We start from the raw sequence: 13,982 nt of genomic DNA, 5'->3' as shown, positions 1-13,982 counted from the left end.
TGGGCGCCGATGGCGTCAACGACTTCCAGGGAGGCGGAGCCTCGAGAGAGTCCCTCGACGACGATGTTTTCCTCGAAGACTTCACAGGCTCACGCGGTCTCAAGGGCGTTGAGGACCGGGACCTGGAACGGGCATGTCTAGAGCGACCATCCTTGTCCGACCGGGACCTCGAAGGTGCCCGATGGTCGTGACGACCGCTCGAGCCTGAAGGCGTACGAGTGGTGTCTCCAGTACAGTCACGGCCAGCGTCCTTCGATGGCGCGATGGCGCTGACAGACCGGAGCCCTGCGATTGAAAAATCGCCATCATCTCCTTTCAGAAGGAATCCCATTCCTCCTGAGTGGAATGCTTGTTGGGACAAGCAACCCGCCGACGGGCAGAGTACTCGGATGAGGACGGGAAAGGCGACCTGTGACGGTGCTTCTGTGAGTGCCTCGAAGAGTCAGAGGAATGGCGAGACCGACTCCTGGACCGAGAACCCCCGGACTTACGACGACGATGCGGAGAGTAGCCCCTCAAATCGTCCGTCGAAAGTCCAGTGGATCGCAACTTCCGGGGCTTGGCCACCTTACCCACCGACAGCTTCTTCTTATGCTCCCGCAAAGCCTTCGATGTAAGCGACTGGCAGTCGACACAGTCATCCATATCATGGTCCTCCCAGAGGCACAAGAGGCAAGCATCATGCGTGTCAGTCAACGACAGGATTCAGTAGAACCGAGGCGCGCCGAGATCTCTGAAGCGAACAAGTTCGCGGAGAAAACGGAACTGAGGCTACGGGCATCGTCCTTCCTACTTATAACATCCGGTGACGTCAGCTCGACCGAGGCCCTCGAGGACAGCATATCGACGTCATTGACGCAGAAAGATTTTCTGAAGCAGCTCAGCTGTGGTGATTACTGTCATAGATATGGAATACGTCGGAGGACCCAATCCCCTCGAATGAGAATTACTTAAGATTGAATTTAAAAGACATGCAGCAGTTTTGGGGATTGTGAATATAAAAACAATACAGTCACCCTCTAGTGGACTTGAATCAACAGTTCCAAATATTCAACCATTCTTTATATCTCCACTGATGGTAGAGAGTTCAACATAACGTCTTTCAAATAATAAGGATGTTTTCACAGTTTTATCAGGATGACCCCACAACAATTCCCAACCTCTTATTTGTCCTGCCAATACTTCACCATAGGATTCAAGCACAGTATAGTACTTCACATACTTCCACCTGGTTCACTCACCTGCCAGGTCTTCTACTACTACAAGGTCCCTGCCCTTGGTTTCTCGCCTGCCAGGACTGGTGAAAATGTCTTCTACTACTACAAGTACTTCTGTGATGTGGTTTACTTCAACCATAGTCTTAACTTTCCACAACATTAGTTTTGATCACTTCTCTTGGGAAGACAGAAAACACATTGTTGCTGTTTATTCCACAATTGTGATCGCGACATGCAGTGCAGGTTATGCTCCTCTCTTCCTGAATACTTCCTATCAGGAAGGCAGCTCTCCCGCCATTTCCGTTTCCCCACATTTTGTTTAACCAAGTGCTGATAATGGCTTATATTTCAACTATCTCTTATTTGAGTTGGACAATGCGTGCATAGGTAATTTACAACATTTGTTGCTCTCCCCTTTTGGCAATATGCCTCACAGACAACTTGGTTCTTAGTAGCCCTCTTTTGGCTTTGGCAATGGTGGTTCTTATACCCTCCTTCGTTTCTGAGAAAGTCTATGATCTTTACCTGTATTATGATACCCTTCTTGGCCAGAGTTCTTATTCTGCCACTTTAGCTTCTTGGTATCAGCTCGGTATTCAAAAGCTTTGTTACACTGCCACTTCAAGTTCTTTATATCAGTTTGATATTCAAAAGCATTAGATTGAGCAATCGGGCGATCGCAGAGCTTTATGGGTCACATACTGATGGTGAACTCACCAGTTGTTGCACACACGTCCACTTGCTCCACTGCTTTCAGGTCCTCTGCCTTCTCTGCTGCACGCCGCCTGGCAGCTTGCTTCCCGCAGGATTCGGGAATGGAGCACTCCTAGGTTCTAGGACACTTGGGTGCTCATCTGCCACGATGGTCCACTTTTCAGTGGGTAAAGCTTCATAAACAAAGCTTCCTGTTGCGTGACCTCTACCTCAGCATTCTTCAGGGGGGAAATCCTTCACCTGCAATGCTTCCTGCTGTGCAGCCTCTGCAGACATGGTCATGGAACGGAGAGACCCTCTCGGGACAAGCCTTCAATCTGCTAATCAAGGGATCTCTGGCGTCTCCCACAGTTTCCTTCCCCTTCAACAGCAACACGGAGTTACAGCATTCAATCGACCTTCCACTACTACTCCTTCTGCTACTCTGCCTGAACCTGAGGGAACCATTTAAACCTCTCGTCTCCCTTAGGTGTGGGTCATTAGGGCAATTAGACTGCCACTTGCAAACTTGAGCCTCTGCATTCCTCTTCTTCGTCCCAGTACTTGGGCATTGTGGGACTAAGTGCTTAATGGTCAAATCCCCTTTTCTGTTTTGACTGATTTCCAAATATATTATGCTCATTTGTATCCTTATTTATATATTCTACAAGAGAGTTAAAAGGATTTAATGAGTAGTTCTGATTCACAACAGAGTTAAGATTTTCAGATTCTAAGATGTTATGTTGGGAGATTTGTTTTTACAATTCCCCTGTGTATTAAAGGGACCTTCACCATCATGGCTCAGGATGGAGCTCTTATTTCTAATGAATGATGGAGTAGACCTATTTCATCAATATCAAAGCACTTGGCTTTGGGAAAGAAAACCTCTCTCTGCCAGCAAGCCATTACATAGTTGGGTAGTACTGACACTTCTTCCTTTGAGGAAGACAAATACCAAGTCTCTCCCAACAGGGTCCTCCACCCCCAGGGTCAGGATCAGGTAGCAGCGGTCTTTCCCTGGCCACCTGAGAATAGACTTCAGGTAGGGTCTTTGTGAAGACTCCGCAGTATTTAAGCCACCACCCAAAAAAAGGTTCATGCAGCCAAACGTCATGGCACAAGACATGCAGAACTTTGCAGGAGTCGTGTAAAGTAAATAATTGCAGGTTACCACGGGATCAGCGGCAAAGAGACCACTTGGAAAGGGCTTAGGAGCGCGGCAACAAAGGGCCTCTGCTCCTCTGCACGACTCCCAGCCCATCTGACTAAGAAAGCGGGAAACAGCCCGAGACGCTGCCCGCTTATCAAATTTGTTTCTGCAGCCAGGGTTGCCTATTACAAAAAAAAAAGTTTAAACAGGACAAGGGCCAACACAAAACGTCTGCCTTTCTCCTCGAGCAATGGTAATGGGAGAAGACAAGCCCACCCCCCAAATTCCCAGATACATTTCACACCTTATCAGAATCCACAGATTTGAAAGCCATTTTATAGTCAGCATAGGTAATATATATATTTAGATTTTATGAAGTGGAATTAAAAACATTGCTAATTGTTCACTACCCTCTTCTTGGGTGCCATACAGAGGTTGCCATTATCCATCCATTCATGTCTGAACTGACCAAAGGTTTATTTGTAGAATTGTCCTATACTATCCACAAGGGGACTGGATGATCATTAGAGCTAGATTTGTGTCTGTTTACATATTGAAAAACAAATCAAACACTTTTGCCATGACTGTGCAATGAACCCAGTAACCAAAAATACATTGAAGACGCTAGGTCTCCTAGCATCCAGGAGCATCATTAGTTCTCCTAAGCAGTATGGCTCCAGCCAAGGTTTATAATTAGTGTGTAATGTGACATAGCATCTGGATTCAGGGAATTACCCATGCTTGCACCTCACTGAATCCACCCATCTATCCACCCCCAAGGTTGGTCCAAACCGTAAAAGCTTACAGTTCCGAATTGCTACCAGGTCTAGGGTTCAATACCAGCAGTACACCTTCCCATGAATGTCAATATTAAGGGACCCATATTTTGGCCCCTGCTTGAATCTGTAGGTCACAGGGGCAAAGGTCACTACAGTAATATGTTTAGTGCTTGATAAAAACAAATTAAAAAACAAACCAGTACATACGTTATTTTCTGAGAATGTATATAAAGGTATGAAAAAAGTGAATAACCTCCAACAATTCTTTAAGATGTTGGATTAATAATGAATAAGAGTTGAAACAAAATTCACAGAAATTGCCTTTTTGGTATTTACTGCTGGGCAAATCTGATGGAGTAGTTTTTCTGAAATGTCTTAATTTGGGCAGTTGTGGAGGAATGGGGAGTAAGGTTTTTTTAAGAAAATGAAACCTTGTGTTTACAACCAGAAGAACCTAATGGATTTAGCTTAAGAGGTTAGAGTTTGCAGAGTCGCACCAACCATGATTGATATCCATCCAACAAGTGACAGAGCTAACCTTTGTACAAGTATCAAGCTGATATGCAATCTTTTCTATGTACAGGACAATGAGTTTGTAATTAAAAAAACCTTGTGTGCCGATTTCAGCTTGCAGGCCTGGCTGGACATTCAGGCCTTAAAGAATATGATGGGCAGTAAAATGGAAGAAAGCAGATCTGTGTGAGAATAGAGTAATTTATTTAATTTATTTATTTGAAAATGTGTAAAGCGCAACTAAGGTTTTCATATGAAGCTGGGAACATCATTCAAATCCATACATTTTTTCATATATCTCCAGCACTATGACAGCACAGTTGCTGCAATACATTGGTGCAGAATCACACCACTAATGTTCCCATCCCCTCCAGGCCTATAAAGAATTGTGTGTATAATATTTCATGACCATACATGTCTTCTGGTCACATGCATAGATTGCCACACAGCTTTTTGTACCATTAAATAAAAAGGACTCTCTCCAGAGTTACTGAAACAAAGAGAAGTAGTACCTGATAAGCAATTAAAACAATAGCATTAGGATACAAACACTTTCTAAAATCAGGAATGTCACAGTTGCGAGACAATAGATTGAAAAAAAAGATATTGCTGTTGTGAGATCAATTTTCGTCTCAACATCACAAATCACACAGGAACTAAGTTGACCCAAGTACATATAGAGGTCTTTCGGAAAGCTATCAAAGAATTACACGTCCTGAAGAGCATGACTTCTAAAAAGGTCAAACGCAATCCAAACAAAATCCTGACTGAACGCGAGCTTCTGTGCCTTGTTACAGTAGAATGAAGGGAGAAGTCACACTATTGTACTGGCTCCAAGAACAGTGCATTGCAACCTTTTTACAATCCTTTGACAGGAGTTTTTCTTCTTGCAGCATGCTGAACCCAAAATAGCATAGCATTTACTTGCAATGGTTTCAAATTTAACATATAGCGATGTCCATATCAATAACACACAATGCAAGCCTCCACAACACTGTTAAAAACCAATTTCCCTGTGGTAGGGATTGAATTTGGTACACATCTTAAAGATCTGCAACCTCACATACAACTGAAATTCAAGGATCATGTGAAATGGATTAGCGTAGAAAAGACTGTCCACGTACAACCACAGAATTACTCACTAAAAAATGCATGGCCCATGCCAGCTGCTTTGCCACTTCTAGCTTCCACAAGATGTTTATCGAGTTCTTGTTTTTTTTCAAGTAGATGTCCAGGGATCCAAATTTGACATACTCTTGAACTAGAATATCTGTGAAACAAAGGCAATAAAACTTTAGTTAAAACAGACCAGCAATTAAACTTGAGCAAAACGAGAAGATGCATTCAGACCATTCATACGTAACTTTGAAAGCAAATATTGAAGAGTTGCGCATTACAAAGATTAAACAGTATTGACACATTGCAAAAGGCAGAAAAAGACAACGGCAAGCATTGTTAGAGATACAATTGCTATTGAAGAAAATGGCTCTTACACTAGTTCACATTTTTCAAACAATTTCAATTAGAGTAAACAAAAGAAGTGGAGTCCATTCCATTGTACATTTCAATTAGAAAAACAGCACCATTTTCATTGAGTCTACTGAAACACTTTCTTAAACCAAATGGTATTTACATAGCACACATTGGGATGAAAAATTTTACACTTCATGTAAACGAAATCGTTCAGTATCCTACATTTTCTAAGCTTCACTGCTCTTAAAAGACATCAACAAAAAACATGATGCAAGAGCGCCAATGAAGAACATATCTGACAGCGCTCCGTCTGCCTAAGGACATCCTGTTCAAGTTCAGACTGCAGCATTCTCAGTTTGAGATTCAGAAGCTAAAAGGTTGATGAGCCTTAATGAAATTCTCACAAGCATTGATTTACTCCCCTTGCGCTCGCCACTTGAGGCAATAATTTGGGCCCTTTTCCCTATTAGACTTACAGAGTCCTACGACACAGTACTGTGATGATTTGGGCGTTCTTAAACTATATTTTCCACTTCTCTTCCCTCACGGATCCAGATTGGGTTTTTGGCAGCCCAAACAGTATGCTTCCCAGTATACATTGCCCACTGCTTCCTCTCCACCCCTGCATAACAAGGTTAGGAGGAGGAACATTTGTGGCTGGCAGGTACTGGCAAACAGAACACCTGAAGCATGAGATCGATGGCCAGCTTTAAAAACCTCAGTTTGCATCAGTCCAGCGCTGGTCATTGTTGGAGTGTTCCTGGTTGCAGCAAGTCCCTTGTTCCTGGTTCTTTATGTTTAGTTTCCAGTGCCTTATATCTTGTTGCTGGATCCCAGGATTAGTAATCTAGTGTGCTTATTAGTATTTTCTGCTTCCTAGATTCCCTTTGTATCTTCCTGTTTTGCAGTAACCACTTTCCAGTGCTTTCCTTTACCTCTACAGCACAGATTGTCTGTGTTCTAGGTTTTGTTGCCTCTACGCTCTTATGCAGTTCAAATTCAATCCGTAGACACCCTCATTGAGAGAATTACTATTTTTGTTTACCCTTTCCCTTCCTACCCTGGGTGGGGTGGGGAGAGGCTTTGGGCTTGCAATTTTGTTTTGCGTGTTTTGGTTCCACAGTGCACTTTTGACACATTACTCAGTGTGTGATCTTGTGCACATTAACCTGGCCATTTCCACTGTTCTTTGTCTCCTCATGACAAGCTTCTCTCTGCTTTATACAGGTTGCAGGAGGATGATGTGTACATAATAATGACTGATTTTGTTTTACCATTGAGGAATGTCTTGTCGGGAAACACTCTTCTAGTTGGAATTATAAAAGCTGAATTTGTCATACAGCAGAAAGGGAAATATTTTCGAAGATGACATTTCTTTGAGTAACTGCTGGTTATTATTTATATTATTGGTTATTTATAAGGTGCTTATACAACAAGAAACTGTTTCAAAGCACCACAAGGCAAAAGGGAAGGAAGCAGGGGGAACAAATAAACACTGGAAATGACAATGAATAAATAATAAAGAAACAAACATCGGTCCTACTAGGCCTTGTGACATTCAGAACGTGCAAGAGCAGAAAGAGAAAGAAGGGGTGGGGGGCAGGGGTGTAAAGGCTAAGGGGACTCCCCGGGGTGGGCCAGACGTGCCTTTTGGGGGAATGCAACAGCTAACTACTTGGACAGAGACACCCGAGCCAAAGCCGGAGGTCTACGTCCACAGGGCAGTGCAGGGGGGGGGGGGAGCTGGTGGCGATGGACCCTATTGATTTCTTGAGGGACCGGACCGCCAATCAGCACAGGAAGGAGAGAGGGAAAGAGAAAGGTCTTCAGTTATTTATGGAACTTGAGGTGATCCGGTTCAAGATGGAAAGAGAAAGGGAGACTGTTCCAGAGGAGGGAGCCAGCAAAAGAGGGAGAACTGCTTTCAGCTCTCTGCTTGGAGAAGTGTTTGACCAGCAGAGAGTTGGAGCCGGAAGATCAAAAGGGATCTGGAGGGGGAGTATTTAGTGTGAGAGAGTTGCAGGAAGTGTGGATCCAGGGCCCAGACAGCCTTATGGATGATGCAAAGGGTCTTGAATTTGATCCTTGCAGCAACCGGGAGCCAGTGGAAGATTTTAGGGTTGGAGAAATATGGTCCCTGGGCTTGAGGCCAAGGATAAGTCTTCCAACCCTATTCTTGATTAGTTTAAGAGGGCAGAGGGAGGAAAAGAAGCAGGTTGAGAAAGAGGCTGTTGCAGTAGTCCAGCCTGGAGAGGACCAAAGCTCTAGTGACATTGAGTTTCTGTGGGATGGTGAGGAAGGGGAGAATGCCTCTAAGGAGGTGAAATTGAAAGTGGGCCTTGTTGACAAGGTCCAGGATGTGAGGAGTGAAGGAGAGAGAGGAGTTGAAGATGACCCAAAGGTTTCTAGCTTCAGTCGAAGGAGGAGAGCCCATAGATGGTGGCCAGAGTGCAGGAGGGAAGCGGGAAGCAGCTGACCCGATAGGAAGAAACTCAGTCTTACTAGCATTACGACAGAGATCGTTGGAGGAACACCAGGACTGAATAGCAGACAGGCCGTCAGGTATGATAGAGAAGGAAGAGGGGAGCTTGGAGAAGAGTTGTGTGGCATCAGCGTAACACTGGAAATGAGAAGGAAGAGAAGGCATATATCAGGTGAGCAATTGGTGCAAGGCAGATGTTTAAAAGCCAAGACGAGAGGATAGAGCCCTGGGGAACACCAAATGTAGAGAGTGTGGCGGGGAAGAGAAGGGGCCCAGGAGCACCTGGAAAGGGCAGTCAGAGGAAGGAGGTCAACCAATTCAGTTCCTGGTCCGAGATACCCAGAGTATCTTGGAGCAGCTTTATTAGGATAGAATGGTTGACCGTGTCAAAAGTGGAAGAGAGGTCAAGTAGAATGAGGACAGCAGGAGCGTTAAGAGTCAAGATTTGCAACCTATTCTTCACAGGTGTTTGGGAGAGCAGTTTTACATGCCTCTGGATGCTCAGAATCCAGATTGATGGTCATGTAAAAAACCAACAAGCTCAGTTTGTTGGGTCAGTTGGAGAAAGACCAACTTCTCCAGGAGTTTCCCAAAGAAGGGTGTAGTAGAGATGGGGCGGCAGTTGGCTGGACACAAGGGGTCGGCTGAAGGCTTTTGTAGGAAGGGGTGCACAAGGGAGTGCTTGAGAGAAGGGAAGGAGCCAGATGCTAAGGAGTGGTTGCAGAAGTCAGCAAGAGACGAAGCGAGGGAGTTGATGTTGTCCGTAATGGTTCTAGAAGAATAGGGAGAAACCTGTTTGGATGAGACCTTCATAGAGCGGACTACACCAGAGATCCCATCTGTTGTGATGGGTCAGAAGAAGGAGAGAGTGGGTGGGGGTGGAAGAGAGGCCATGGGAGCCATGGGGGCCAGGGGAGGAATGGAGGAAGGGGGAGAAGAGAGAGAGGTCAGAATGTCCTGGGTTTTAGAGGTGAAATGGGTGGCCAGTGCTGTACAGAGGGCCTGAGAAGGACGAGGTGAGGTGGAAACTGCAGATCGATTGGCTAGTTCCTTGCAGATTTTGAAGAGTTCAGTCGTGTTGTTTGAGGCTCCAGAGATATGAGCATGGATATGAGCCCTCTGCTTGGAGCGGATGGAGAGACGTATTGCCTTTGGAGTAGGTGGCAGTCCAGTTTGTCAAAGGATGAGCCCAATGTGTACCACTTGCGTTCGGCAACTCTGAACTTACATTACAATGCAGCTAGATCTGGGTCGTTCCAGCTGTTAAGCTTGGAGGCAGGTTTCAGGCCTCATGACGAGGGCAAGCATGTCTAGAGCGTTGGTGATAGCAAGATGAATGTTGGCAATGATAGAGTCAGTGGGAGAGTCAAGAGGAGGGAAAGAAGGAGGGATGAAGGTGGAGGCAAGCGCAGCAGCGGACACACGTTTCATCGGACAGATGACCGCAAAAGAGGCTGGCAGTGCTGGTGGAGGCTCGGTCAGGAAGCCAAGAGGTCCCAGAGGAGAGAGTGATCAGATCAGGAGAGCGGATTGGTGAGAAGGTTGGAGAGTGGGAGATCAGTAAGGGTGAAAGCATCACGAGTGTGTCCGTCAGAGTAGGTGGGGCCAGAGGGGAGAATAGAGAGGGAGAGAGGTACAGAGAGCACAGAAGAGAGAAGAGGCAGACACAGTGGAGTCAAGGTGGATGTTGAAGTCTTCAAGGAGGAGGAGTTTAGAAGCAGAAGTCAGAAGAGAGGAGGTGAAATCAGCCCATTCCAAAAGGAAGACAGAAACAGGGCCAAGAAGCCTGTAGATAGTGGCAAGGCTGAGGGAGAGAGTGGGAGAGACACCAAGCTTGCAGACAAGACGTTCAATGGAGGAGTAGGGCTAGGTGGGTAAGAGAGGGGCGGGGAACCACTCAGGGAAGATCAGGGCTACTCCACCACCAGGCCGGTTGGGTCGAGGTTTGGGGAGTATCTTATAGCTGTCGGGGAGAAGGGAGTTAAAATCAGAGACTTCGTTGGCACTGAACCACATCTCGGTGAGAAAGAGGAGGTCAAGATCAAAGTCTTCAAGAAGGAGGCAGATGTCAGAAGAATGTTTGACAGCCGAAAAAGAAGAGTTGCTAAGTGAAGTTGGTCACTACCTATGAGGGATACAGGGAGGTGGTACACCAGTTAGAGGTGATGAGGAAGGTGCAGAGCGAGAGGAAGGAGGAGTAGCAGGAGAAGCTAGGAAGTTTATGAGGGCTGGCAGGCACCTGTCCAAGAGAAGAAGATTGTGTTGTGGACCCGGCCATGACAGTGCCGTCATGATATGAGTACTGAAAGACGCAGGGACCAGAGTATTATTGTACCAAAACAACCAGAAAAATTGTCCAGAGAATATATTTACAATGACGTATCAACATTTTTATTTTTAAGTGATACAAAAATTGGAATAGTGAATTAATCACAAACTATTAAACACTTAGTAATTACAAAATAAGGCAGAGCAGCAACATTATTTGCCTAAAATAGGCTAAAAAGCTCACACACTTGCCATTCATAGTGCAACATTCAAACAACTTAACAATCAGTGACATTCATCCACATTGCTAAAAGACATAAGAAAAACACTCTAAACAACTGAGGAGAAAAATTCATGACTTCTACTCAACACTACATTCATTATTTTATTATTTGTAGAGAAAACAATAGAGATCATTAAAACACAATCTATCGTAAAGGTCGATCACAAAAGAAGAAAATAAGGATCGCATCCCTTTAAGATTTTTCTCAAACGGTTTCAACGTGGAATATTGGTTTAAACAACGTCTGCATCAGGAGGAAAATGTAACCATACTGCAAGAAACACACAAAAACATAACTATATCATGTTAAATAAAAATGCTATACAAATACAAACTGCCTGCACAATAAATTGATAAAATCTTTTTACAAAAATGTGTAAGGACGCCTAATAAACAAGGACTAAATTGGTATACTGGCGTCCCTGATCGACAGGGTTAAACCCCAAAGCGCAGGGTTAGTGAGACCCAAAAGCAGAGCCGTGCTAAGTGATGAAGGAACGGACACACCAGGGTGACGCTAAGGTGAGACAATTACTGAAAGGAGAAACCTGCTCAATTGCAACTGACTGATCTGGAATGTAAACACTGCTGTGTTCAGCTAGTAGACTGTGTGGGACAACCACCAAACAATATTGCAGCCTGTGCCCCAACTTGTAACATAATCTAAATAAGCCAAAGCATCAAAGTAGGGACCGTGCCCAAAAGTGGCCAACGTATACTAGATGACAGTAAAAAGAATGGAGGCTCACCTTGAGGGGTCTATATTTAGACTGACAATGTCCAAAACAGTAGAAACTTGAAAGGAGCAGGATACGCAGAGTCTGCAGGGCTAGCAAAATTAACTAGCTGTGAATAGAAAAAGGCCCAAAAAGCGCCAGTTAGCAATAAGGTGCTGATGGTAAATAAACCAACACAGGGCTAAAGTACAAGCAAAGTAGTGTCAAGTGCACATAAAGAGCTTTAACGATATATTGGATGCAGCCCAATTAGAGCCACAAAACACAGGGGCTCATATATAATGTCACAAAAACATGATGTAATAAATAAAGTGCGCGAGATGGGAAAGCTCACACTGCCCGGAGGCTTGGGCTGGCTCTGAAGCCAAGGGGCTGCCTGGCGTGCATTACGAGCTCAGTGGCACAGAGCTACAGCTTACCAATAGAAAATATGAAGAGGTGTCAGTGCCAATAAGTAAGCTCTCACTGGGGCCAAAGAAATCGCCACTGTCAAAATAACTCACCTCGGCTAAGACTGGTGCATGAAACAGAGACCCAAAGTAAATTTGTCTCCGAGCTGGAAATGGAAACGCTGCTAACGCCACGCATGCGCGGAGGGCCAAATGCAAAACCAAGTGCTCCAACGGGGTGACGTGCTGGGAGATCCTTAAATGGCCATAAAGCACGCACAGCTGACTCAAAAGGCAACACTGCGCTAGAAGTAGAGTAAGCAGTGCTCACATGACCGCTAGTCAGGTGAGGAAAAAAGGGATCTTTTTTTTTTTAAAAAGGGAAACTTTTGTTTTGCCGCGAATGCTGTTATCAACCCGCGTAACAGAACAGAATTAGCAATGGCCTTTAAAGAATACATAAAGCCGCACTGACAGCAGCCAGATGCCTAGCCCCTGTAAACCATGCAAGTGGCTGCCCTAATGGGTGGAGTTGATACACAAGGTACATGAATAACTATATAACCAAGTAAGGGTTATATAGTTATATAGCCCCAAGGCTACTGAAAAACAATAAAAGGCTGGCCTCTCTGCATGAGTAGACGCCAGCAGTAGACCAGTGCCTGACTCCTACAAGTCATAAACATGGCTGCTGTGGTGGATGGGGCTCATTGGATAAGTACAGATTTGTACTTTACATGGATAATGGCCTTTAACTTGGTGGAGATTATTATCTCTGACCTGATGGATTTGTAAGGGTAATCTGGTGGCACGTATAAGTTTCTGCCCCAGGTTTTTGCTTTTTTTTAAAAGCAAATAATGGTTTCTGAAGCTTGAGATCAGTAGAGTTGAGGATCCTCCAATTCTTCAGAATCAAAGCTTTGATCGCCTCACTATATTGACAGAAAGTGGATACGCAACCTAGCTGTTCTTTTTCTACATTTTTGGGTTTTGCACTGAGTAAGGCATCCCGATTAACATAACACACCCTTTTTCTTTAGTGTTTGATACATTTCCAGGGATAACCACGATGCACAAGCTTAGCTTGTAACTCGTCCGCATGTGTATTAAATTGAATGATGCTAGAGCAGTTACGGCGTAACCGTAAAAACATCCCATATGGAAGATTACGCAGAAGACTTTTGGGATGTTGCGCTTTCAAACTGCAAAGTGGTGTTCCTTTCTGTAGGTTTTCTATACAACTGTTTGCAGAAAACCATCTTCATTATAAATAGATAGGTCAAGGAAAGAAATCAGAGAGGTCGAATGTTCAAAGGTGAATTTTAAATTTACATCAACCTGATTAAGCCAACCCATAAAGCATTCCAATTTATCAGTCACCTTCCCAAAGTAAGAAAATATCATCAATATACCGACGGTATAACTTGATGTTTCTGATGAAGGGGTTCACATCATTAAGCACAACATTTTCTTCAAACAAGGCCATGAAGATAATTGCTAAATTCAGGGCAAAAGTACAGCCCATCGCCGTCCTTTTAGCTTGTAAGAAAAAAGCATCTTTGAACTTGAAGAAACTTTTACACAAAACCAACTTGGCACATGATGTCAAAAATTCAGTTGGTACTATGTGCGGTAGAGGGCGTCTATCAAACACAACCCGCAGACTCAAAATAGCATTATCTTGTGGGATATTTATATAGGGCCTCTATATCCAAGGACACCAAAATTTGCTTTGTTGCATCAAAGGGGAGCCCTTCAACAGGATTAATGACATCCCTAGAATCTAGCAAGAATCTAGCAAGTATGTGGGGGTCATGATAGACATTAATGATGCACTTAGTGGATGAGAAGTATGCCAAGAGTATTTCCCATCGAGTGCCACCATTAATGGGTGAAGTTGAAAAGGAGGGGTGGGTAGAGATCAGATGGGAGGTTTGTAGGTCTGGAGAAGGGACTGAGAAGAGGATATCAGTGATAGTTTGTATGGAAGTGTCACTA

At 44.4% G+C, this 13,982-nt stretch overlaps 1 protein-coding gene across 4 annotated transcripts in view; it reads right to left on the bottom strand.

Annotated features, from left to right (window-relative positions):
• Positions 1 to 13,982, bottom strand: part of JAK2 (Janus kinase 2) — a 1,999,562-nt gene that overhangs the window by 699,111 nt on the left and 1,286,469 nt on the right. For all 4 annotated transcript variants that reach the window (XM_069626008.1, XM_069626007.1, XM_069626009.1 and 1 more), the window contains one exon: positions 5,495 to 5,622. In XM_069626008.1, the coding sequence (XP_069482109.1) occupies positions 5,495 to 5,622 (128 nt within the window). The remainder of the gene's footprint in view (positions 1 to 5,494; positions 5,623 to 13,982) is intronic.

This window comes from Ambystoma mexicanum, chromosome 6p (assembly GCF_040938575.1).
Source record: "Ambystoma mexicanum isolate Mex_15411 chromosome 6p, UKY_AmexF1_1, whole genome shotgun sequence".
NCBI classification, from domain to species: domain Eukaryota; kingdom Metazoa; phylum Chordata; class Amphibia; order Caudata; family Ambystomatidae; genus Ambystoma; species Ambystoma mexicanum.
Note: the sequence above shows the minus strand (reverse complement) of the source record. Positions and strands in the feature narration are given on the sequence as shown.